This window comes from Stenella coeruleoalba (assembly GCF_951394435.1).
Source record: "Stenella coeruleoalba genome assembly, chromosome: 17".
NCBI classification, from domain to species: Eukaryota; Metazoa; Chordata; class Mammalia; order Artiodactyla; family Delphinidae; genus Stenella; species Stenella coeruleoalba.
The window spans coordinates 63278684-63305109 of record NC_137163.1 but is presented as its reverse complement, the minus strand read 5'-3'; the positions used below and the strand labels follow the sequence as shown (position 1 = coordinate 63305109).

The 26426-nt window shown below is 39.7% G+C and overlaps 1 protein-coding gene across 18 annotated transcripts in view; it reads right to left on the bottom strand.

Annotated features, from left to right (window-relative positions):
- STAU2 (staufen double-stranded RNA binding protein 2) overlaps positions 1 to 26426 on the bottom strand; it is a 305285-nt gene that overhangs the window by 86272 nt on the left and 192587 nt on the right. For all 18 annotated transcript variants that reach the window (XM_079901619.1, XM_079901618.1, XM_079901620.1 and 15 more), the window contains one exon: positions 20804 to 20917. In XM_079901619.1, coding sequence (XP_079757745.1) covers positions 20804 to 20917 — 114 coding nt within the window. The remainder of the gene's footprint in view (positions 1 to 20803; positions 20918 to 26426) is intronic.

Here is a 26426-nt window from a genome sequence, read left to right as displayed (position 1 = left end):
AAATTTGAGGCAGGTCACAAAGCTGAAAACAAAGAATATTGGAAATAAGAGGCCAGAGAGTTTGGAGAAAGTGTCATAGCTCAAGTCCTCAGGCTTAGGTACATGCAAGGATTAATGGGGTGAGGACGAGCAGATTCGTGGAGTCTTGGGCCTGGAAGAGCATGGTGATACCTAGCTCGCACTCCACCTCTGCCCAAACAGGAACCTCCCCTCCCCGTGCCCCGACCCCCAATCCCCATGAGGTCCGCTGGAGACTTTCTTGAGTTCCTGACCCAAATAAATTACTGCTTATCAAAACTGCCATGATCGGGCTTCCCTGGTGGCTCACTGGTTGGGAGTCCACCTGCCGATGCAGGGGACGCAGGTTCGTGCCCCGGGTCCGGGAGGATCCCACATGCCGCGGAGCGGCTGGGCCCGTGAGCCATGGCCGCTGAGCCCTCGCGTCCGGAGCCTGTGCTCCGCAACGGGAGAGGCCACAACAGTGAGAGGCCCGCGTACCGCAAAAACTGCCATGATCATAAATGGCCCTATAATCCTCTCCGAGGCTTCGAAGCTTTTTTTAACACCTTTATTGAGGTATAATTTATATACCATAAAGTTCATCTCGTGTGAGGAGTTTCAGTAAATTTAGGACGTTGTAGAAACATCACCACAGTTTCATCTTAGAACATTTTAATCACTGCAAACAATTTCCCTGGGCCCATTTGCAGTCTGCTACCATTCCCAGCCCAAGGCAACCCATGATCAGTTTTCTGTCTCTACAGATTATTTGCCTTTTTGGGAAATCTGATATAAACAGAAGCATACAATATGTCATCTCTTGTGTCTGGTGTCTTTCACATGGCATGTTTTTGAGGTTTGTCTTTGTTATAGCGTGTATCAGTCCATCCCTCTTTATTGCTAAATAGTATTCCATTGTATGGCTTTATAGCATTTTGTTCATCCTTTCACCAGTGGTGGGCATTCAGATTGTTCCCAGTTTGGGGCCATTATGAATACTGCTGCTATGAATATTCACATACACATCTTTGTGTAAAGATATGTTCATTTTTCTTGGGTAGATGTAGGAGTGCAATTGCTGGATCCTGGAGTAAATTTAACTTTTTACAAATTGTCTTCCAAAGTGGCTGTGCAAGTTTCCATTCCCATCAGCAATCTATGAAGGTCTCAGTTTCTCCATATCCTTGCCAACATTTGTAACTGTCTGCCTTTTTTAGTAAAATCGTCTTAGTGGGTATGAAGTGGTATCTCACTGTGGTCTTACTTTGCATTCCCCCAATGGCTAATGACATTGAGTATCTTCTCAGGTGTTTATTAGTCAGCTGTATATTTTCTTTGATGAACTGTCTATACGTATCAGTTAACTTTTTTTTTTGGCCATGCTGCACAGCATGTGGGATCTTACTTCCCTGACCAGGGATGGAACCCATGCCCCCTGCAGTGGAAGCGTGGAGCCCTAACCATTGGACAGCTAGGGAATTCCCATCATGTATCAATTTTAATTGAGTTGGCTTCTCATTACGTTATAAGAGCTCTTTGTATATCCTAGATACAAGTCACGTTTCAGATATGTAATTTGTTAGTATTTTCTTCTAGTTGGTGGCTTTTCTTTTCATTTCCTTAATGGTGTCTTTTTAAAAAAATTTATGTTTTTGGCTGAATCGCGCAGGATGTGGGATCTTAGTTCCCCGACCAGGGATCACACCTGTGCCCCCCTCCGCAGTGGAAGCGTGGAGTCTTAAGCACTGGACCGCCAAGGAAGTCCCCTTAATGGTGTCTTTTGAAGCACAAAAGTTTTAAGCTTTGATAAAGTCCAATTTACCAATTTCTTCTTTTAGGGATTGTGCTTTTGATGCTTAATCTAAGAAGTTTTGGCCTAACCCAAGCTCATGAAAATTTCTCCTGTGAGTTTTTCAGAAGTTTTACAGTGTCAGGCTTTACATTTAAGTCTATTCAGCCATTTAATTTTTTTTTTTTTGCGGTACGCGGGCCTCTCACTGTCGTGGCCTCTCCCGTTGCGGAGCACAGGCTCCGGATGCGCAGGCTCAGCGGCCATGGCTCACGGGCCCAGCCGCTCCGCGGCATGTGGGATCCTCCCGTACTGGGGCACGAACCTGCGTCCCCTGCATCGGCAGGCGGACTCTCAACCACTGCGCCACCAGGGAAGCCCCAGCCCTTTAATTTTTGTATACAGCCGAGGTAAGAGTCTAAATTCTTTTTTTTTTTCATATGGATATTTAACTTTTCCAGTACCATTGGTTGAAAAGACTATCCTTTCTCCATTTAATTTCCTTGGCACTTTTGTTTAAAATTGATTGAACATAAATTATAAAGGTTCATTTCTGGACTATTCCATTTGATTCTGTTCCATTAATCTACATGTCTATCCTTATGCCACTAACTTGAATAATGTAGCTTTATCGTTAAATGTGAAACTGAGTAGTGTAAGTCTTCCAATTTTTTTCTTCTGTTTCAAAAATGTTTTAGCTATTCTGGGTTCTTTGCATGTCTACATAAATTTTAGGCTCAGCTTGTCAACTTCTACTAAAAAAAAAGCCTTCTGGAATTTTGTTAGTGACTGCATTGAATCTATAGGTCAATCTGGGGAATTTCCAACTTAACAATAATGTCTTCTAATCCATGAAAATTTAATGTCTCTCACATATTTAAATCTGCTCTAATTTCTCTCAGCAATGTTCTATAGTGTACAAGTCAACATCTCTTTGGTTAAAAGCTACTGTGAATAAAATAGTCAATTTTATTTTTGGAGTATTTGTTTCTAGTATGTAGAAATACAACTGACTTTTGTATATTGATTTATATCCTGCAACTTTACTGAACTTGCTTTAAGTCCTAATAGGGCTTTTGTTTGTTTGGTTGGTTGGTTGGTTGTATTTTTCTTAGGATTTTCTACACACAGGATCATGTCATCTGCAAATAAAGGTAGTTTTGTTTCTTCGTTTCCAAACCGTATGTCTTTTGTTTTTTTCTCTTTCTCTTCCCTTCTCCCCTGCTCCCCATATTGAACTGGCTGCAATTTCTACAACAATGTTGAGTAGAAGTGGTGAAATCAGGCTTTGTTCCCAAACTCAGGGAGAAAGTATTTAGTTTTTCACCATTAGGATGACATTAGCTGTAGGTTCTTTGTAGATGACCTTTAGCAAGTTAAGGAAGTTCCCTCCTGTTCCTAGATTGTTCAGAGTTTTTAATCAGAAATGGGTGTCGGGTAAGCTAAATAAAAATGACTCACATCTATGAGTTCTACTCTTTAAAAAAAAAAAAAGAAAAGAAATGGGTGTTGGATTTTGTCAAATGTTTTTTCTTTGTCTACAGAGATTATCACGTGCTTTTCCTCCTTTATTAGTATGATGTAAACAGCAACTGATTTTCAGATATTAAATCAACCTTGGTAATGGTGTTTAATCCTTTTTATATGTTGCTTGATGTTGTCCTACAGTTTATGAGGCTCTGTTAATTTTTGTATTCCTTTTTCTGTTATCAGAGTAGATAATTTCTTTTGATCTGTCTTGAAGCCATCTCTTCTGGTTCTTTCTTCTGCCATCTCAAATCTATTGTTGAATTCAATCCCTTTACTGAATTTTTCATTTCAGTAATTACTTTTTACCTGTGGAATTTCTATTTGGCCTTAAAATTTTTTTCTCTCTTTACTGAGAGTCTCTATTTGTTGACTCATTGTCACTATGTTTTCCTTTAATTCTTTAAACATGGCTTCCTTTACTTCCTTGAACGTATTTATTATACCACCTTTGGAGTCTTTGTCTGCTGAGTCCAACGTCTGGGCCCACAGCTTTTTTCCAGGGAATACTGGTTACCCTTTCCTTTCTTCGTATACCTTGTAATTTTTTGTTGAAAACTAAAAATTTAGATACTATATTGTAGTTACTCTGGGTTTTAATGTTTCTCCTCAGGATTGCTGTTGTTGCCGTGGTTTTCTTGCTTGTTTATTAATCTGCCTAGATTAAATCTGTGCAATCCATTCCCCTCACAGCATGTGGCTGCTTGTGTCTCTTCTCAGTTTTTTAAAAAATTATTTTCTTTTTTAATTTTTAAACCCAGTTTCCTAGGAGTAACCCTTGTGTCTGTATAGCTTAGTGGTCAGTCAATGATTGGACAGGTGGTTGTGCTTAAATATCCTATGCCAATAAGGCTTCTACTCCCTGCCAATGAATCTGTGTTTGGGTTGGAGACCACATTCAAAGAACAGGCAGTTCTCAAGTCTACCTTGGCTTTTACTTGCTGCTAGGCCCTCTTGCATTCCCTTTTAAACTCAGCCTGGCATGTGTAGATAGCTTGAGCCCTCTCTGTTCTCTCCTGCATGTGTATGAAGTCTTCTGGTCAGCTGTGTTGACTTTATTGAGGACCCTTATCACTATATCACTTTCTGAGTCTCCCTGATAAATTTCTGACTAGTCTGTTGGTCCAATGTTGACCCCAACCAAGACTGTAAGCTCAAGTTCACTGAGCTGCTAGCTAGCCTTTCCTGTTTGTTTGCTACTAAGATGTTTACTGTTATTCACAATGCCACTGGCATGGGTTTTTCACATTCCACTTCAAATCCAGTAAGGCCACTCCTCCAGTGAAACTGCCGGTTTCCATGGCTTTCCTTGCCCTTGCATAACTAATGTGCTGACTGAGCCTGGAGGTGGGGAATGAGATCAGCTCCAGGCAGGAACACCACAGAATTCTACCTTTCACCTGAAGTTCAGTAGTTTTTCCATCAATAAACTTTTCTCAATTTTGTGAATGCCTCTGATCCTAAAATTGATGTTTTTGACAATTCTGTACAGTTTTATTGTTGCTTTTTGAAAGGAAGATTTGCCCAGCTCTCATTCTGCCATATTGGTAGTCTGCCTTTAAAGCTGTTTTTAATTGCTCTGTTTCTTTCCACCATACCCAGCTGGTCACCAAGGCCTGCTGCTTCTTTCTCTGCAATGCTGTTTTCTTTGCCATTTTTAGAGTCACACCCATCAAGGTCATCAGCACTCATTCATTCCTGAATTACAATGACAGAAGCCTTCATCACAGTCAGTCCTGCATCCGGTTACTAGACTGACCTTATGGACACCAGTATAATCATATCCCTTGCTCCTGACCGAAGCATGGTTCTTTGCTGCAAAGAACATAAAACTCATACTGCTCCATCTAGATGTCAAGAATGTACTCAACTGTCTTGATCTTATGCAACAACGTTTATTCCTGGAGCTTCCGCCAGGTTGAGTTTTTCTTCCCCCACATATTCCTCGCCAACTTCCAGGCTCCTATTTTTTTCTCATGTTGTTTCCCCTATATGGAAAGCCCTTATAATCTGTCTTTCATTTCACAGTCCATCAACTCTTAAAAGAAGCTTAATCAGGTAAATTCTTCTGCTCTTGATTATTTCCATATGCTACAGTAGATTTCAAAATTCATATATGCATAAATGGATTTTAAAACATTTCTGACACTAAATCATGTTGCTTTGCAATCAGTCCTCAATTGTTTCTGAATATGTTTTGTTGTTTCTCCAACTTTTTTTTCCTTTTAAGTACTTTATTTTTTAGAGCAGTTTTAGATTCACAGTAAAATGCAGCAAAAAGCACAGAGAGTTCCCATATACCCTGTCTCTAACTTTTCCTTACAGTCAATTTGAGGGCTTTCCTTATTTACACAATAGTAAATACTTCTTCAGCATCTAGTAGAGTGGTAGAGATACAGCTGGTGCTTAGTACATGACGGCTGAAGGAATAAACTAAAATGCTTCTTGATTTCCTATGGACACTTTCAAAAATCTTTTAAGAAAAAGGATCACTTTAGAATGTCTTCCCTACCTCCCTACCCCCTTGAAGAACTTAACTCTTTCATATAGCTCTGAAAGCAGAGATGATACTAAAAATATTTAATGATTAGTGTGGCATGGACATCAACCAAAAGAATCAGACAACAAAACTAGACAACAAAACTAGCTGGCCCAAGAAATGATCCGTTAGTTCCTAGATTGTGGAGAGATCCCAGACGTCCCGTACATGAGGCCATGATGACAGAGGATGAAACATGGGCCAGAAACTACCTGCCAAGTGGCGGAAAGTATTTAGACATGTTAACAACTGGTACAACCATATCGGGGGCACAGGCTGAATACCAGTTCTGCCAACAAGTAAATTATATCTGGATTTTATAATGACTATAGACTGTAATATCAATAAAATGGACCTCTTGTCAATCATGAACAGTTTCCGATTTGGAGAGCAATATGAGAAAAATGAGTGTCATGCAAGATGCAGATAAGAATAGAAGATGGTCAGAAGCCAATCTCAAGGGCTGGTTAGGCAGTACAAGATCAGAGAGAACAAAAGTACTAGCAGGCCGAGACAAACAAACAGGGCAGACCCTAGGTAAGTAACCAGGAGTCAGAGTTCAAGGTAAGGTAGGTTCAGTCAGGCAGACAGTAAGGAGATAACTAGATAAAGACTGCAGCAAACAGTTGTCTGGAAGCAGAAATGTATCAGCAACAAGCAGCTGGCAGACAGACGACTCCGTCCCTGAGCTGGAGATTTTCTTACTCTGTGCTCCCTACTACGGCAAGAACCTCCGTAGAGGCAGGACCTGTCTCTGCATGTGAGGTTAGGTGAGCCAGCTATAAGGTCTGTCAGCATATCAGCCTTTTAGAGTGAGAAACGTAAGTGTGGGTCTTGGTAGAGTGACGACACTTCTTACCAAAATGTACCAGGTTTGCTGGTAGCACATCACTGTACAGCCTATGAAGGGCAATAGAGACATTTTAAAATCACTACGTTGGCCCTTATTATTAAATTTCACACATGTTAAATATTTGGGGTTTAAAAAAATGTCTTTATATTCCCTCCATCAGAGGATGCAAAAAAGAAACCAATTCACTAAAGAGTATTTAAAAAATATGTGACCTGAAGAGGCATTAGCTGCTAACTTAGAAACAAAGAGACCAGGTCAAATAACTATTAGCAATGAAAGAAGAAAATTGAAAATTCTGAAAAATAACCCGTAACTGGTTAGTCTAAAAAGTAGTTTTGGAAATGGGGAGAAGCATGACTTAATTGAAGGTGTACTGCTAAGAGAGAGAAGGTTACTGTTTTTCAGTTTTAAATACTGTAATAAATCAAACACAACACTGTAATTTGAGTTTATGAGGAAGGTAATACTCTTTAGGTTATAAAAGTGACCTCCAGTGGGCAATAATGCTCTCAAATCTGTGGCCTAGGGAACTATATTCTATTGATCATCACTTTAAAAAAGTCTATATAGGCAACAGTTTTCCACTATAACTTTCACATCCATTTAGCCAATTATATACATATGGTATTTATTAGCTCAATAATGTATCTGGTTATGATTCATTAGCATGAACTGTTAACAGAAAGGTTTTTAGGATATTTCCCCAACAATCTTCAAATCAACCACAAATATCTAGACCTAGAGAATAGTAGGAATATTAAATCTTTACTTAAATAATTTGAAATTAGAATACCAAATTAAAAATTAAGGAACTACTGGGACTTCCCTGATGGCGCAGTGGTTAAGAATCTGCCTGCCAATGCAGGGGACATGGGTTTGATCCCTGGTCCGGGAAGATCCCACATGCTGTGGAGCAACTAAGCCCGTGAGCCACAACTACTGAGCCCGTGAACCACAACTACTGAAGTCCGCACACCTAAAGCCCATGCTCTGCAACAAGAGAAGCCACCGCAATGAGAACCACATTGCACTCACCACAACGAAGAGTAGCTCCCACTTGCCGCAACTAGAGAAAGCCCGCGTGCAGCAACAAAGACCCAACACAGCCAAAAATAAATAAAACAAATTAATAATAAAAAAAATTAAGGAACTACTAACATGGAGTATGTATACAGGTCTAAAACTGAACAAAACTTATAGGGAGAAAATCTAGGAAGCACTTTTGGACTCTATTTGTCTCCTATGAGATCATGAACATGAAATTATCTTCAAAGAGATAATCTGTTGTGAAACACTGAGCTACAGGTAAGGTGAGGTACAGAGCAAATAACCATGCTGAAAATCATTTTTAGTGCAGTTGGGGAAAAGTCATGTTTTTTAATACCTGAAATTTCAACTTTCTGTTGATTAGCTGTTATTCATCACTTCAGGAAAAAAAGCAAGAGAAGGAAAGCAATAAGGTAAATTCGTGGGTCTTGACTATAGTCCAAAATTATTTTATAGGTTAAGTTAGCAAGTCACTTGTGTGCACAATATCACTGGATACATATAACCTTTTAGAAATGTGGTCATGCTGTACTAAGGATAAATGAAATTATGAGTCAGTTGTAAAATACGTAATATTCAATCTTCCCACTACCTTCCCCTATAACTCACTGTTGGTTCTGGAAACTGCTTATATATCTGAAATGAAAAAAGATCACTATGGAAACAACAGAATATTCCTTATTACTTAAAATAAAAATGCAGCTATGAAGCTTTTCTAAGTGGGATTTCAAAAAGGAGACAAAAGTAACCTTTGCTACCAGCAAACTTTCTTTCAATGCTCTGATAAATACTGATGAAAAAAGATAATTAATTTTTCCCTTAGAGAATAAAATTGGTTTCTATTGTAGAGTAAATAAATCCAAAATTCACAACCAAATCTAACTGTGCTATAATACAGGCAATATTTCCAGAAGATTAGCTCCTTTCTGAAAGAGAATGAACTCTGAGTGACCATGTTTAGAATAACATTTGATACAAAATTCAAAAAGTGCATGCCTAATGTTTCTTCCTTCTAGTTCAGGGATTAGATCAGCAAACTTCTTCTGTAAAGGGGCAGATAGTAAATATTTTAGGTGTTGCAGGCAATACGGTTTCTGTCGTAATTACTCATTTCTGCTGTTGGAGTGAAAGTGGCCACAGACAATACCTGAACACATGGGCATGAGTGTGTTCCAATAAAACTTTCTTTACGGATACTAAAATTTGAATTCCATATAATTTTCACATCTCATGAAATATTATTCTTCTTTTGATTTCTTTCCAACCATTTCAAAATCTAAAAGCCATCCTTAGTTCAGGTGGTAAGCTGGATTTGGCCCATGGGCTGTGGTTTGCTGATTCCTGTTCCAGTCCATTGAGTAATAACTATCCAGTGGTGAGAAGCTGTTCCTGGTGACCTTCCCTCCTGAAACATTTTTTGAAGATATGACTGAATTTGTAACTATGTGTGGTGATGGACGTTTACTAAATTTGTGGTAACCATTTTGCAGTATATACATATATCAAATCATTATGTTGTACGCCTAAAACTAATACAATGTTATATTTCAATTCTATCTCAATTAAAAAAAACAGCTAAAAAACAAAAGTTTACAGAAAAAGGTTTTAACAAAATTCAACAACTATTATGATAAAAACTCTCCAGAAAGTAGGAATAGAGGGAACCTATCGCAACATAATAAAGGCCATATATGACAAACCCACAGCCAACATCATTCTCAATGATGAAACACTGAAACTCTTTCCTCTAAGATCAGGAAAAAGACAAGGTTGCCCACTCTCACCACTATTACTCAACATAGTTTTGGAAGTTTTAGCCACAGCAATCAGAGAAGAAAAAGAAATAAAAGGAAGCCAAGTCGGAAAAGAAGAAGTAAAACTGTCACTGTCTGCAGATGACATGATACTATACATAGAGAATCCTAAAGATGCTACCAGAAAACTACTAGAGCTAATCAACGAATTTGGTAGAGTAGCAGGATACAAAATTAATGCGCAGAAATCTCTTGCATTCTTATACATTAATGATGAAAAATCTGAAAGAGAAATTAAGGAAACACTCCCATTTACCACTGCAACAAAAAGAATAAAATACCTAGGAATAGACCTACCTAAGGAGACAAAAGACCTATATGCAGAAAACTATAAGACACATATGAAAGAAAGACGATACAAACAGATGGAGAGATATACCATGTTCTTGGATTGGAAGAATCAACATTGTGAAAATGACTCTACTACCCAAAGCAATCTACAGATTCAATACAATCCCTATCAAACTACCAATAGCATTTTTCACAAAACTAGAACAAAAAAACTGCACAATTTGTATGGAAACACAAAAGATCCCAAATAGCCAGAGCAATCTTGAGGAAAAAAAAGGAGCTGGGGGAGTCAGGCTCCCTGTCTTCAGACTCTGCTACAAAGCTACAGTAATTAAGACAGTATGGTACTGGCACAAAAACAGAAATATAGATCAATGCAACAGGATAGGAAGCCCAGAGATAAACCCACACACATATGGTCACCTTATCTTTGATAAAGGAGGCAAGAATATATAATGGAGAAAAGGCAGCCTCTTCAATAAGTAGTGCTGGGAAAACTAGACAGCTACATGTAAAAGAATGAAATTAGAACACTCCCTAACACCATACACAAAAATAAACTCAAAATCGATTAAAGACCTAAATGTAAGGCCAGATACTATAAAACTCTTAGAGGAAAACACAGGCATAACACTCTATGACATAAATCACAGCAAGATCCTTTTTGACCCACCTCCTAGAGAAATGGAAATAAAAATAAACAAATGGGACCTAATGAAACTTAAAAGCTTTTGCACAGCAAAGGAAACCATAAATAAGACGAAGAGACAACCCTCAGAATGGGACCAAATATTTGCAAACGAAGCAACTGACAAAGGATTAATCTCCAAAATATACAAGCAGCTCATGCAGCTCAATATCAAAAAAACAAATAACCCAATCCAAAAATGGGCAGAAGACCTAAAAAGACATTTCTCCAAAGAAGACATACAGATTGCCAACAAACACATGAAAAAATGCTGAACATCACTAATCATTAGAGAAATGCAAATCAAAACTACAATCAGGTATCACCTCACACCGGTCAGAATGGCCATCATCAATAAAATCTACAAACAATAAATACTGGAGAGGGTGTGGAGAAAAGGGAACCCTCTTGCACTGCTGGTGGGAATGTAAATTGATACAGCCACTATGGAGAACAGTATGGAGGTTCCTTAAAAAACTAAAAATAGGACTACCATACGACCCAGCAATCCCACTACTGGGCATATACCCTGAGAAAACCATAATTCAAAAAGAGTCATGTACCACAATGTTCATTGCAGCTCTATTTACAGTAGCCAGGGGGCTTCCCTGGTGGCACAGTGGTTGAGAGTCTGCCTGCCGATGCAGGGGACACGGGTTTGTGCCCCGGTCCGAGAGGATCCCACATGCCGTGGAGTGGCTGGGCCTGTGGGCCATGGCTGCTGAGCCTGTGAGTCCGGAGCCTGTGCTCCGCAACGAGAGAGGCCGCAGTGGTGAGAGGCCCGAATACCGCAAAAAAAAAAAAAAAAAAAAAAAGACAGTAGCCAGGACATGGAAGCAACCTAAGTGTCCATCAACAGATGAATGGATAAAGAAGATGTGACACATGTATACAATGGAATATTACTCAGTCATAAAAAGAAACAAAATTGAGTTATTTGTAGTGAGGTGGATGGACCTAGAGTCTGTCATACAGAGTGAAGTAAATCAGAAAGAGAAAAAGAAATACCGTATGCTAACACATATATATGGGATCCAGAACAAAAAACAGTTCTGATGAACCTAGGGGCAGGACAGGAATAAAGACACAGACATAGAAAATGGACTTGAGGGGCTTCCCTGGTGGCGCAGTGGTTGAGAGTCCACCTGCCGATGCAGGTGTCACGGGTTCGTGCCCGGGTCCGGGAGGATCCCACATGCCGCGGAGCGGCTGGGCCCGTGAACCATGGCCGCTGGACCTGCGTGTCCGGAGCCTGCGCTCCGCAACGGGAGGGGCCACAACAGTGAGGGGCCCGCGTACCGCAAAAAAAAAAAAAAAAAAACAAAACAGAAAATGGACTTGAGGACGTGGGGAGGGAGAAGGGTAAGCTGGGACGAAGTGAGAGAGTGGCATGGACGTATATACACTACCAAAGGTAAAATAGATAGCTAGTGAGAAGCAGCTGCATAGCACAGGGAGATCAGCTCGGTGCTTTGTGACCACTTAGAGGGGTGGGATAGGGAGGTGGGAGGGAGACACAAGAGGGAGGAGATATGGGGATATATGTATACATATAGCTGATTTCCTTTGTTATACAGCAGAAACTAACACAACATTGTAAAGCAATTATACTCCAATAAAGATGTTAAAAAAAAGGTTATTTGAACTACTGGACTAGTTAGTGAAATACAAAATGTAAAGAAAAAAGATGTGATTGAATTCCTTAAGTATAAGATATATTTGTGTAAAATGGGAATTTTATATAATAAATGAAAAGCCAGGGGAAGAAATTTTAATCCTATAATCATGGGATAAGTTTCAGATAGGAGAATATTTTGAAATACAAAAATCAACAAATATGAAAGCACTTTCCCCAAACAAACATTTTGATGTACCTTTTTAGTATCTCTCTCAGCATCCTATTTCATAAAAAGTAAACAAAAATCAACTTATGTGTTGAATCGTGGCAGCTCCAGAACTTCCTAGAAGCTGCCAATGGCAGCGATTATACCCTCTCTTTCGAAACTCTATGGCCCTCAGCACTGTGGCTTGATAGTGGAGCAAGTGGAACAGTGAAGTTCAAAACTTATACTGAACCTATGTAATACAAAGAATGCCACAACCCTATCGCAGGTACCTCTAGGAGAATGCAGTGAGGGCTGTTATTACGCAACGTCGCTCCTAAGCGTCCCTTATATTAATAAAAAGCTGCTTTATTTGTCTTGGGAAATTGTTGCTCAAACCTATGAAGTTTGTGCCTCTTTATGTTCCGAGGGATGCAGTCCCAAATGACACTATGCAGTGAACACTGACTTGTATATTACACTGTGAAATGCTAGAAACAGGAGGCAGCCCTGGAACTTGAGAAAAGTAATTTAGACACCGAGAAGGATGTACTCATATGCATGACAGGTTAGAAAAATTCAGTTACAAACAGATCAGTAGAGAAATTAACGGAGATATATGATGGATTCCTGATGACAGTTACATGGATTCAGAGTATGTAAATGCTGAGGTCACCTATGGAGGGCCTCAGGATGCTTTCACAAAACATATGCCTGTAAAGCCACCACCAGAGAAAGCATCCTGGGCCAAACATTCCATTTCTCTCACCAATTCTATCAGATGAACCCTAAAATCCAAGTCATTCTAATTTTTCTTAGAAACTCAATTCACTTCCATCCTATAAATATGTATGGAGTTACTCCTCAGTGCCAGAGCATAGACATGGAGAATACTAAGGCAAAGAAGACACCGCTCTGGACCACACTGAAGTCCCTGCCCAGTGGGGTAGACCAATATGGAAACAAATAATGGGAAAACAGTTTGATAAAGGTAATGGTGGGATGATGTAAAAAGTAGGTTTGGGGAAGGCTTATTGACTGGAGTGACATGTTGGCTGCTGATGGATAAAACAAAGTTTCTGATGGATAAAACAAAGTTTCTCTTATGAGCAAGGAGAGAACGGTCCAGACAGAGGGAACAGGGCCAATAAAGACAGATGCAAGAGAGCAGGAGACGTGGTAACTCAATACGGCCAGGGTATAAAAGCATGCGTACAAGTTAGGCACAGGGTGAATAGTCAAGGATAAGACTGGAGACATAGGCAGGGACTGAGTCATAATGCCCTTGGATTTCATCCTGTCCAACACACATGCGGCTACTGACCACCTGAAATGTGGCTAGTCCAAAGTGAGATGTATAAAAGAGCACAAAATATCTCAGTAATTTAAAAAGTTGATTACAGTTTGAAATGATACTTTAGATATATTGGGCTAAATAAAATATATTATTAAGATTAAACTTAACAGTTTCTTTTTAGTTTTTAAATGGGTCTACTAGAAAATCTTAAATTACTCATGTGGTATTTTATCCCTCCTGTAGTAGTCCTTGTGGTTGATTCCTCAATAACCCTTTCACCCCAAGCATTTAAACTAGTAGTGGTCTCTTTTCTCTTGCCAGTAACTAGTTTAGACATGGGCATGTCACCGACCCAATGCAGGCCTGAACTACGAAGGAAAGATAGCTGGGGGAGTTCCAGATACAGATGTCTTTGCCCCTAAAAGGAGAAAGAAGATCAGATCTTGTGTTTTCCTTTGGATGTGGCTATGTAGCCAGTGACACAGAGAACCCCTGTGGCCATCTTTCCATGACACAGAGGATAAAGCAGAGGAGGGCAGAGTTAAGAAATGAAATAACCCAATTCCCTGCTGACATCACTGAGCTGCTTTATCAACCAACCTTGGAGTTCACCCTTCCTCTGAACTTCCTGTTATGTGAGATAACAAGATTCCTTATTATTTAAGCCAAAATGAGTCAGCTTTTCTGTTACTTGTAGCCAAAAGCATCCTAGCTGATGCACTCCATTAGACTAAAGGGCAAGGTAGTAGATGTATTATCATTTAAGACCTTCTAGCACTACAAAAGTTCTGTACAAAGTCTACAATCAATCAATGTACTATTGCTATGATAGTATATACTTAGATACGAGAGAAGGCTTTTTCTCTTTTAGTTTTAAATTACTATACAACTGTAAGACATTATGACACAATTACTCAGGCAAAGAGACTTGTAATTAATCAGAAAAAGAACTTTGAGCAGAATTTAATTAATCAAAAGTAGAAGAGAATACCCATAAGATTTGTAAATTGTTACACTTAATGGTTGCTCTTTGAGAAGTCTGCCTTGAATTCTAGTCAAAGCACACAGGTTGACTGATGTTACTAATCTGGACATAAACCCTTAAAGGCAATGTAGCAGATGAAGCAAATAATCAAATGGTACAGCTTCTACCTCACAGAGTTACCATGAGAATTAAGCAAAAGAATGTATGTCGAGCCGAGCACGATATATAGTAGTACATGGGAAACACATTATACATAAATCCGGTTCTTGTTCAAACTAGTAGTTACCAATGGGGAGGGGGAAGGGAGGAGAGGCAAGATGGAGGTAGGGGATAAAGAGGTACAAACTACTATGTATAAAATAAATAAGCTACAAGGATATATCGTACACCACAGGGAGTATAGCCAATGTTTTATAAAAACTATCAATGGAGTATAACCTTTAAAAATTGTGAATCACTATGTTGTGTACCTGAAACCTGTATAATATTGTAAGTCAACTATACCTCAATAATAAAAAAAAGAAAGAAATTTGGTTCTTGTTTCTCTTGTAAAATTGTTGATTTTTCAAATTCTAAGTAATGTGTCAAGTATGCATTGTCAGTTACTCTATACAATAACCTCACTTTGTGATGACTAGGGTCAGATTACAGCAAGTACTAATAGACATGCTATACTTCACTGGCTAGTTAGTACTTGATTCGGTGGTTGATTTATCAGTTCATTCTTTTATTTATACGAAGCAGGTGAGTTCCAGAGCTAACGTGAACAAAGTAAGGTAGGGAGTGACAACGCTATTAACCAAGAATTAAGCTATAGTATTTTGACTAACCTATGCCTGCTTACCTAGTATTTGTGAAATGGTGAGATTAATAATTCGGTCTGAATGAAGATGAATAAAAAGAAAATACAGGGCTTCCCTGGTGGCGCAGTGGTTGAGAGTCTGCCTGCCCATGCAGGGGACACGGGTTCATGCCCCGGTCCGGGAGGATCCCACATGCCGCGGAGCGGCTGGGCCCGTGAGCCATGGCCGCTGAGCCTGCGCGTCCGGAGCCTGTGCTCCGCAAGGGGAGAGGCCACAACAGTTAGAGGCCCGCGTACCGCAAAAAACAAACAAACAAACAAAAAGAAAATATAAAGACAAGGAAGGAAGTTTATGACTTTGAGGCTGTAACAGAAGGTGACTGATGTAATTAAAAGAGACAGAGAGGGAGAGGTACTCAGTAACATTTAAGAATGATGAAAAGAAAAAAAAGATGTACTGATAGAAAGGGTATCGGGCCAGGAGAGAGTACCCATAGTATCTGCTGAGTTGTACCAAGACAGGATATTCTAAAATCCTTTCTGCAGTACTACAAACAATTTTGCTTTACTAATATACACTGTACAATATAAATTTAATTTCCAAATAGGATATACTGAACAATACTCACCAAAACCCTCACTAGCTCAGTCTTAACAAATAAGTGTGTCTTTTTAAATTCAATTTATGAATAAGGATGACGGCTCTTCATTGAAACCACATGATCTATAAATTTTAAATTTTGCAAGATGATTGGCTCAGCAGGCTATGAGAAGTTATTTATCTAGCTTATTACAAGGACTGTCAGTCAGTTATCTTTGGATGCTCTAGAATCTAGTGCAGGATTCCCACATAGCTGTTCAGTTAACAAATGTGCCTAAAAAAATCAACATCTATAAATTTAACCTACATTTATATTCTGGACAATTAAACACTCTAAACTAATGTGAATTTATATCACATTTACTGTGATGAATAAGGCAAACACCTGTAGAACATTCTCACCCAAACACGTGAGGACCTCCAGGCAGACACCGCCCTGAATGACTGTCCACTGCTTGGATGAGAATTCAGAGTTCCCAAACAGGAAACACTGGCCGACAGACCCTTTCCCTAAAGTCAGACAGTGGCAGGCTGAGACCAGTCTTTGGAGACGAATAATTATTCTAGGAGGTCTGAAGCAAGCCTTAACTAGCCACTGGTATTCGAAGGCGCTCTAAACCAGGCTATTAGTTAAATATAGTGTGTTTCCAAGGTGGACCCAACACACAGCGAATACAGTAAAGGGGATGCCATCGTTCCACATTTCCTTGGGATCAATACCACAGGAGTAACTGATAAAAGAATGAGTTTGGCTTTTTTTAAAGTTAGGCTTATTGAGGTATAATCTTCAAACAGTAAAATTTACCCCTTTTAGTGTACAGTTCTGTGAGTTTGATAAATGCATACAGTTGTGTTTCTACCACCACAATCAAGATATAGTACATTTCCATCATCCCCCAAAATTCTGTCCTGACAATTTAGGGTCAATCCCTCCCCATCCCCTGGCAACCACCGATCTGTCTATAGTTTTGCCTTTTCCAGAATGTCACACACATCAAACCTACCGCAGTCTTTTGAGTCTGGTTTCTTTCATCCATTACAATGTAACTGGCAACAAGGCCAGTGAGACTGGGAGGGAGTGAAAAGGAGAATGGCAGGAAATGAAATTGGAGAGGTAGAGGGGGCCAAACCACACAGGAACTTGTATGCCATAACAAAAGTTTTGGATTTATAATAGGTGTGATGAGAAGCCACTGGAAGTTTCTAAGTCGCTGAGTAACGTGACTGAATGATTATCTTAAAAATAATTTTGGCTACTGGGTGGCAGACAGCCCATAGCGGATCGAAAATAGAAAAAGGAAGCCAGTTTAGAGACTACTAAAGTGGTCTGGATTAAAAGTGCTAGTGACTTAAACTAGAATGGTAACCCTGGAGGTGGTGACAAGTGGTCAGATCAGAGATGTAATTTAGAGGAAGAGATGCTAGGACCAGATGTGGCACGTGAAGGGGAGAGAGGAGGCGAAGATGCTTCAAGGGGCTTGGCCCCAGCAACAAGGTAGATGGTCGTTTACCGGGATGGATAAAAGAAAAAGGAGATAAAAGATAAAAGCAGGGAAAAGCAGGTTTGGGAGGGGGGGAAGGGAGAATTAAGAGCTCCATACATTTCGACATCACCAGCATATAGATACTGAATCTCTTCCCCAACCATTTTGCATATCTATATTGACCTTGATAGAGAAATTTCACTTAATGGTCCCTGTCCTATACAGTGAGGGAATGCACTGGTAATACGTTCAGTCTCCACTTCATTGGGTTCCTAGCGCTAAACATATTTTTAATTAAGAAGCTGTAAACTCTATTCAATACTCTGTAATGACCCATATGGGAATCGAATCTGAAAAAGACTGGATATACGCGTATGTATAACTGATTCACTTTGCTGTACATCTGAAACTAACACAACACTGTAAATCAACTATACGCCAATAAAAATTAATTTGAAAAAATTAAAAAATATATCACAGTGAGGGAAGACTGTACTAACATACGCGGCGATGCCAACAATGTTAACCTAAAATAAACACTGGGAGCTCCAACACCAAAAAAAAAAGAAAGATAAGCTGTAAAGGTTCAAGGCTAGAGAGTTCTTCCATTTCTCACCTCCATTTTCTATACAGATAAGAACAACCTGAGTTTCATAGGAAGGATTGCCTCTACATTTTACGTATCCTTTTTTTTTCAGAATACTTATTCTCTTGTTCAACTGCAGTGGCTCAAATAATGTCTTTTAAATAACAGTAATTTTTCTTGCTTTAAGTGCTTTCCTGTTTTCTAGTATTTACAAATTAACAGGTGAGAAAGCATTCAGTGGCCCATCTTTTCCAACCTACGAGGTCAAATTTATGCTTTTGGTATGGGGAAGGAGTAACTCTCGCTGAGACAGACCCTTAGTTTCTCTACATTTTCAACACAATGTAGAAAAGCCAGAGGATGTGGAGTAGAGGTTTACTCTGTGTCTGCTCTCCTCAGGGAACCCAATGATCCAAGCACAAGGGAGGTGCATGGATCACACCCCCACCCCCACTTTGCACCTCTGAGGCCACCAAAGTAGAGTGTTTGATATACAGGACAGTCGTTCTAGTCATGGCTCCATTCATCCATCCCTCTATCCATCCACCCACTGGACCATTATCGACACATTTCCTGGAAGTCTCTTTCTTTCATCTTAAAATTTCATGCAAATTTGTCATCTATAATGCAGTTGTATTTACTTTATATAAAAATGTCTTTATTTACTTACCATTGAGTAATTGACACTCCAGATAGACGCAGAATAAGACCATTTTGTACGGTTGTGCAGGTTGCGCACTGCACACCTTGATGGGGAGGGCATTCACACCGTGGTGACTGGATTTATCTATTATGACAATTTTCTGTTGGATAGCAGTAAAATGTTTTGAGGAAGAGGTACCTTTTTTCCTAATTTGTTAAAGTGCCATATGGGCTAACTGTAGCCCTGGACTTTGAGTGCCTTGGCATATGGTCTGGGCACAAGCCTGAACAGCCTCATTATTTTGCTCATGAAGAAGCCAAGTTCCAAGAGGTGAAGAGACAAGGTCCCACGGCTAGTTCCTGGCAACTCGGGGTTCGAGTCCCGTCTCCATTCCCAGTCCAGTGCTCTTTCATAACAATAAACTACCTCCACTAACAGTGAGTTGCTCTTCTCAGGTGTGTGGGTTTCTGAGAATGATTTCATTGCTTTGCCTAAGGAGAGACCTTTGCAGGACGGCTGTCTCATGCCGCTCTTGCCATTTGTTTCTGCCATCCGTGGATACAGAGTTAGATACAGCAGCAGCTAGACTTCTTGCCAATTATTCAAAGGTGCTGGAGTGTAAGCTCCGTAGGAGCAGGAACCATGTCTAACATTCTTACCATGTTCTCAGCACCTGGCGTGTAGCTCATTTATAGTTTTATACAGGGAAACGTAATACTTCCTGTTAGCTAGTTTAGCCCCTGTTCCTCAGAGCCCTGCTATACCCTCTTCTGCAGCTGGAGCACACATCAGCGCAAAACCCTGAGAAGCGCTGGAGAGACGTCTAAGCTGCTTCCCAGATCGACATGCTATTAACTGTCTATTACTGGTTGGGCTCATTCAACCAAGAGAAGGAAGATCCGTTATAGAATCATAAAATGGTAGCACTGGAATGAATCTTGTAGGTCAACTAACTCAACTCCCTCAAGTAGCATCCTAGGAAACAGAGTCCCAAAGAGATGATAGCATCCACCCAGGTAGCTGTCTGTAGGAGCTTACATATGCTGTGGTTACTTCCGAAAACTCAGATGTTTTGACCAATTAGTGGTTCTTTCCGGAACACCACAATACCTTGCCACCAATCAAATGATGATAGGAAACCCATAACGGCGGGGACATCACGAACTAGAGAGGTATGCCCTTAAGACTGTTTTCCTGTCTGGGCTGGACAATAAACTATGTATTTGAGAAGTTACACTATTAGGCTCTTTTATTCTCTCCATGCAAGGGCACTATTCAGATAGAAAGAAAAAAAGAATCAGGCAAGACTATTAGGAGTTCTCAAATTTACTGGGAAAAGGATATGAAAGTGGGTTATGATTGTTCTGTATGCAAATGGTTAATTTAAAAAACACAGCTGGTTAGTCATACAGTAAACTGTGTATGTCTATTAATTTTGACTCCAAACTAGAAATTCTATGACCTAGGTCATTAGTTTAGTCTAATCTGATGATTATTTTAATTGAAAATATGTATTATAAACAGGATGTATTCTCAAGCTGTTATCTAAACAATCAAAGGAATTTGTTTATTAAGAAAATATACTTTTCAGATTTTTAGCTTTATCTCAGAAACAGAACTTTAAAAGTAAAAACAACACTGGAACTTCATTTTAATAATATCCCAAGTTAGAGGATGTATCATAGTGAGACTCCAGTGTTATCTATCTACATGTTTTGCTGACCCTTCTTTCCACATAAAATTATTAAAAATAAAAATAACACAGGGCAATTACCTCTTCCTTATAAGAGAATTCTATATTTAAATTAATAATGAACCACTAACGAGAAGTCTAAACTAACTTAAATCTCCTAAGGTATCGGTTTCCCAACACGCACACACAAAATCTTGATTTCTCAAAGGTCTAGCAAACGGCACTAGTGGCTAACGTATTAGGGAAAGCAAAGCTGTGTGTGTACACATAGCTTCCATTCTGATGGCCTCTGATTTCTTAGCTGGGCCATAGTGCAGCAAAACGGCAGTGGCGTATTATACCTGGTCATGGCTGGCTTCAATGGAGCTTCCAATAGCATGGAAAGTCATCTGCACAGGGGCTAATGTCAGACAGGTCACACACTCTTTGCCACTTTGTCTATCACAGTAGTGAACCTATAACAGAACACAGGCAAATCTGCTGAACACCACTTGTAAGAGGGAGCCAGATGCAACAGGTCCTTTTCAAAGGTTCTAGCTTTCAAGAAAAATTTCAAATAATTTATGTAGAACGCAATTCAAATATTTAAAACCTTATTGGGACTTGAAGATCTATGGAAAATCTATTAATTCCATTTGAAGGACTTGCGAAGTTTTAAGAGAGTTTAGGAAATGCTTTGCAGAGTGCTCTACGTTAGTAGAGCCGGTAGAAAAACTCACAACTAAATGCTACACCCATCTTTTTTGTCCAACTTTGCATAATGTATAAAGGACTCAGGGGTAAGCATAAGTCAAGTTCATTTGAGTCTAATGAAATTTTGTCAACCTGAATTTTCCTCATCTTTGACTCTATGTGTGTGTGATTGCCACCTGATTGGTAGTGACATTCTTCTATTCTACACTATAGTCCCTATAAAATCACTGTTGAATACACACACACACACACACACACACACACACACACACACACATCTCACTACCTCATGCTCTGCTTGAAATTTTGACAGTATAATCAAATTGAATAAAACTGAAATGATTTGAAATGTGCAGATGAAAATAAAGTTACTATAATATCATTTTTCTTTTAGTTACATACAACCAACCATTATTAAAACCACGTGTAAGACACTCTATCAGAGGTAGGGTATGGGGGGCGGGTGGTGGGGGAAGTATGAGTCCATCTGCCCACTGGGAAAATTTCCATCCTTCCCTTTATCTACTTTCAAAAAAGTTCTTTCAAGCAGTGTTTACTTTGATTTTAAGCTAATAAAGTAAAAATAGCGTTGCTTTTGTAATAAATTAATAAAAATACGCCTACAGATGTACATATATACATATAATATGGATCTGACAGAAAACGACAATATAAATCCTAGTCTAATGGTTTAATAATTCAACATTTTTAAACCAGTAAGGTCGTTAAGATTGGCCATCAGTATCCGTGAAGGTGGGGAAACTTCCTGGAATCTATAAGAAGTAGTTTAGAGTTCAAATCAAGCCAACATACAAAGCTCTGTTTCCAAAGCACTTTAAAGATTTTGTTATAAAAATATTTTTTCCAAATTAACTTTGGGGAAAAAGATTTGACAACAGTTTGAATTCACTGTACCTCCTGAGCAAATTAAAAGGTCACGGTGTGTATGAGTTCAAGAATGTGGACCTGTTGTTCACTATGCAGCAGTGAAATATGATGGGGGAAAATGAAACTTAACACGTAACGGGTTTATGCAAAAGCCAATCAATGGTGACACTGTAATAGATACAGTTCACGACCATTTATGGCACAGTTAAAATATTATGTCTGATACAGTGCTATCATAAAACATGCTTTTTAAAATAAAATATAATCACCCTTTCACATCAAATGAAAGTCTATATGAAAGACATGACACTCTCCTAAATATCCAATTGACAGTGAACACACTCATATATCAGCCAACATACTGCAGCTTTATTTTTTCTTCTAGAGAAATGAAAATTAGGAAGGACAAAAATAGCGCAAGACAGTCCCAGTCAAAAAATAAATTTCAAACTTCATTTCCATCAGTGGCTTGGATACTGTGACTGAAAGAGTTGACTTTTCTCCTAATTCACTGTGAGCCTGCAATACCCTAGAGAATATTATATATCCTGCAGGCATTAAATATTACTGTACATGTAGAACTCATACCTACAAGGTAAATACCAAGGTGCAAGTTTCCACACAGCTCCAAAGAAAATGGCACAGCACCCAGTAAATGTGACAGAGATTGCTAACTGTCCTCCAATATTTTTCCACAGTAATTCTTAGCTGGGCACGGAGTAAAGATATTTCCCAGGTTCCCTTGTAGCTATGCTTAGTAGCTGTGACTGAGGAGAATGCAGATGAAAATTCTGCGGTAGCTTTCTGGAATCTTTTAAGAGATTTCAGGTGTGTGCCTTTGGCTCTTCTTCACCTGTTTTGCTGCTTGGAAATGTGGACATGACCATCTTTGACCATGAGGACAAGGGCCGAAACTTAGAGATGGCAGAGTGGTGAGCTGGAGGGAGCGTGGGTCCCTGAAGAGTTCATGGACCAGAAGCATGACACTGGCCCTAGACTGCAAGCTGATGGGCCTTTATGTGAGAGAAGAATATACATCTATTTTGTTTAAGTCGCTGGGCTTTTTCTTACTCACAGAAGAACCCGATCCCACTGAGATTTTTCCTATTGCTCCCAAACTGACACCAGGACCCACAGCCAACAACAAAAGGAGCTCTAGACAGCTGCTGACATTTGGGGCCAGGTCTTATTCTCTCTTCCCACCTGCTTGTTAATAGTCAGCAGAACTGGTCCAACCATAAAGGATACAAAGAGGCACTAGGAAAAGGCAGGTGAGTGGGAGGGGATCATTTGGCCGTCAGCCTTGTGAGGAATACAGTATTTCCTGTGAGCGGGGCAGCTCTAAGAAAACAGCTGACAGAGATGGGGAGTACCTATATGAAAGGGAGACACATTTCGTCCCCTGGCAGTAGGTTTGCTGAGAATTGAACCTATAGGTCCCCACCGAAAAGAAATCTTTTTTTTTTTTTGTTTTGTTTTGTTTTGTTTCGTTTTGCGGTACGCGGGCCTCTCACTGTTGTGGCCTCTCCCGTTGCGGAGCACAGGCTCCGGACGCGCAGGCTCAGCGGCCATGGCTCACGGGCCCAGCCGCTCCACGGCATGTGGGATCTTCCCGGACCGGGGCACAAACCCGTGTCCCCTGCATCGGCAGGCGGACTCCCAACCCCTGCGCCACCAGGGAAGCCCCGAAAAGAAATCTTGACCGAGTCCGATGTATGTCCCTAGCCATTTGGAAGCAGATGAAAATATAGAGACTGAGTTTGGAGATATCTGAGAGCTTGCTGAAGGAGCGCTAGGCACACAGTATCCCTGAAAACAAAAAAGGATGAAGGAAGATGCTCACGTAGATCCCCATGGCCCTTGGAGGGAATGAAAAAGTGTCTCAGCAGAAGGCAAGGGGCTACTCAGGCCAAGCAAAGTGACACCTACCAACAGCAGGGCCAGGGGCATGCACCACTGGTAAAGCCCGAAGGAAACATGGCTGCCCTTCAGGAACAGAGGGAACTGGGAGAAACTAAACACTGCTTCAAGAAAATCATGAACAGTAATCACAGATGGAGTATAAACCTTAAAAATTGTGAATCACTATGTTGTACACCTGTAACTTACATAATATTGCACAGCAACTATACTTCAATAAAGAAAAAAGAAGAAAAAAAAAGATGAACATCATCTCTGTGGAAGCCAGCAATGGATGAAACCAGGCTAAGGGTGGCACCCTCCCCTTCCCTAGTCCGCCTCTCAGGCTTCCAACATCAGAGGAGTAACTAGGGCATGAAACAGAGGTAGAGTGTGGAGGAAGCTGTCTCAGAAGCAGATCAAGCTCCTACCCCACTAACCACAAATATTCAAAGGTGCTGGCGTGAGAGGATAACAAAAAGAAATCACCGTATACCCTCCTTCCCCTACGTGTCTTGAACCAAAACAACTGGCTGGCAATGGGGGGACATGAGCTTGGAGTTTTACGGTGAACTGGACTAGATTTTTTAAAGCTAAAGGTAACTAGAAAACTATGGGATTTGCCAAAGATATAAAGAAACATGAACGGGAGATTTGACACAGCATGGGGGAAAGTGGTGACTAGAGAAATAGTCATTCCATGTTTACCCCCCCACTGCACTGAGACTGTACCCCCCAAACAGATAAAAATATGTAAAAACTATAGGAGACTACTGTTTGAGGACACAATTTCAAATTAAACAAAAATTAATAATATATAGGTAAAAAGCCTTAAGAAAGAATCATACTTTACACAATCAATCTCTCATAAAAACAAGTTTGATATGGCTCCTCAGTTATTTATTTTCTTCTTGGACATAAAAACATTAGAGTTCATAAAATTGTGAATTTCAAAAAAAGAAATGTGTGGGGCTTCCCTGGTGGCGCAGTGGTCGAAAGTCCGCCTGCCGATGCAGGGGACACGGGTTCGTGCCCCGGTCTAGGAAGATCCCACATGCCGCGGAGCAGCTGGGCCCGTGAGCCATGGCCGCTGAGCCTGCGCGTCCGGAGCCTGTGCTCCGCAACGGGAGAGGCCACAACAGTGAGAGGCCCGCGTGCCGCAAAAAAAAAAAAAAAAAATGTGTGAATGACATTTTAAAATTCATCCTTCTAAATCGAAAAATGCTTCCTATGATTCAAAGCATCAGCAGAAGCCAGGAATCTTAGAACTCTAGGCTAAAACAATTAGGGAATAAAACTCCATTACATTCTATAAAGCACAAATCTTCAGGATTGATGGGTGAAATGTTTCTGCTACAACAAAGCACTGTTTCTACAAATATGGCCCTAAAATTTCCAATATACAATGTCATGGGCCTTGATTTTGATGAAAGATAATTTTAGAAGATTACAAAAGTCATCTCCTATGTTGATTTTAAGATTTATTGTTTATGAATCATATCAGTTTGCTATCTTTCATACTCTAAAATGTAAGCAACTAATCTTGATTTTTTATACTGTTGCAGCACTTGCTCTGGATTTAAAACACCATCAACCACAGCAAATTGACATTTCGTTTCTTTCTCATGGACTTACAAAAATTATTCCACTGAAAGATGGGTCAGAAATTTCAATATATGTAAATTAAATAATGTGGCTTCCTTTGAAATTTGAAAATCTATAATTTTTATTTTAAAATAAGTTCCCTAGTTTGATTTGTAATCATATAAACCCAGATGAGATGCTATAATTGTGCATTCTGATAATGATTTTGCCTGTCTAGTAGAGATTTCTTCTTCTTGAAAGGAGAGATACAAATCACTTCAACTATTCAGATAACTTACAAAATAAAGAATTCAAAGCTACTCAATTTGTGATATTTTGTTTAAATGGCAAATCTTGACTTGATTTGAATAAATAATCCCATTCCTTAAAAAAAAAGAAAAGAAATAAAGAAAAATGCTATAACCTTTAAAATAATTTACATGAAAAGCTATGTATGCGAATTTTTTTCATGCCCATCTGAAAACATGAGGGGGCCATTCAAATGAAAATTTAAATTTCCTTCCCCCTACCTCCAAAAAAAGTTGAATCAAACTGTTTCCTGCAGGGCTGAGAAATTCCCTGATGTTGTAGGACTACTAAATATTTTACTAATCTCATCAGGGAACTGGTTAACTGCTTGTCTGTTAGATGTTTTTAACGGTCACCCCCCGTGGGACAAAAATGAAGAGGGTGTGAAAAAGATCCATGTTCAAAGAAAGCTGCTCATTAGATCATTAAGGAAAGATAAAGGCCTGTACATTCACATGTGAGAACACAATCACTGTATCAAGAAAACATGCTTGATTAGCACACCTCAGGTTCACGGGTTTACTCCAAAGCAGCAGGCAGAGATCACACTGTAGCTACTGCATAGAAGCCCTGCAAGGAGGGGTAAAGACA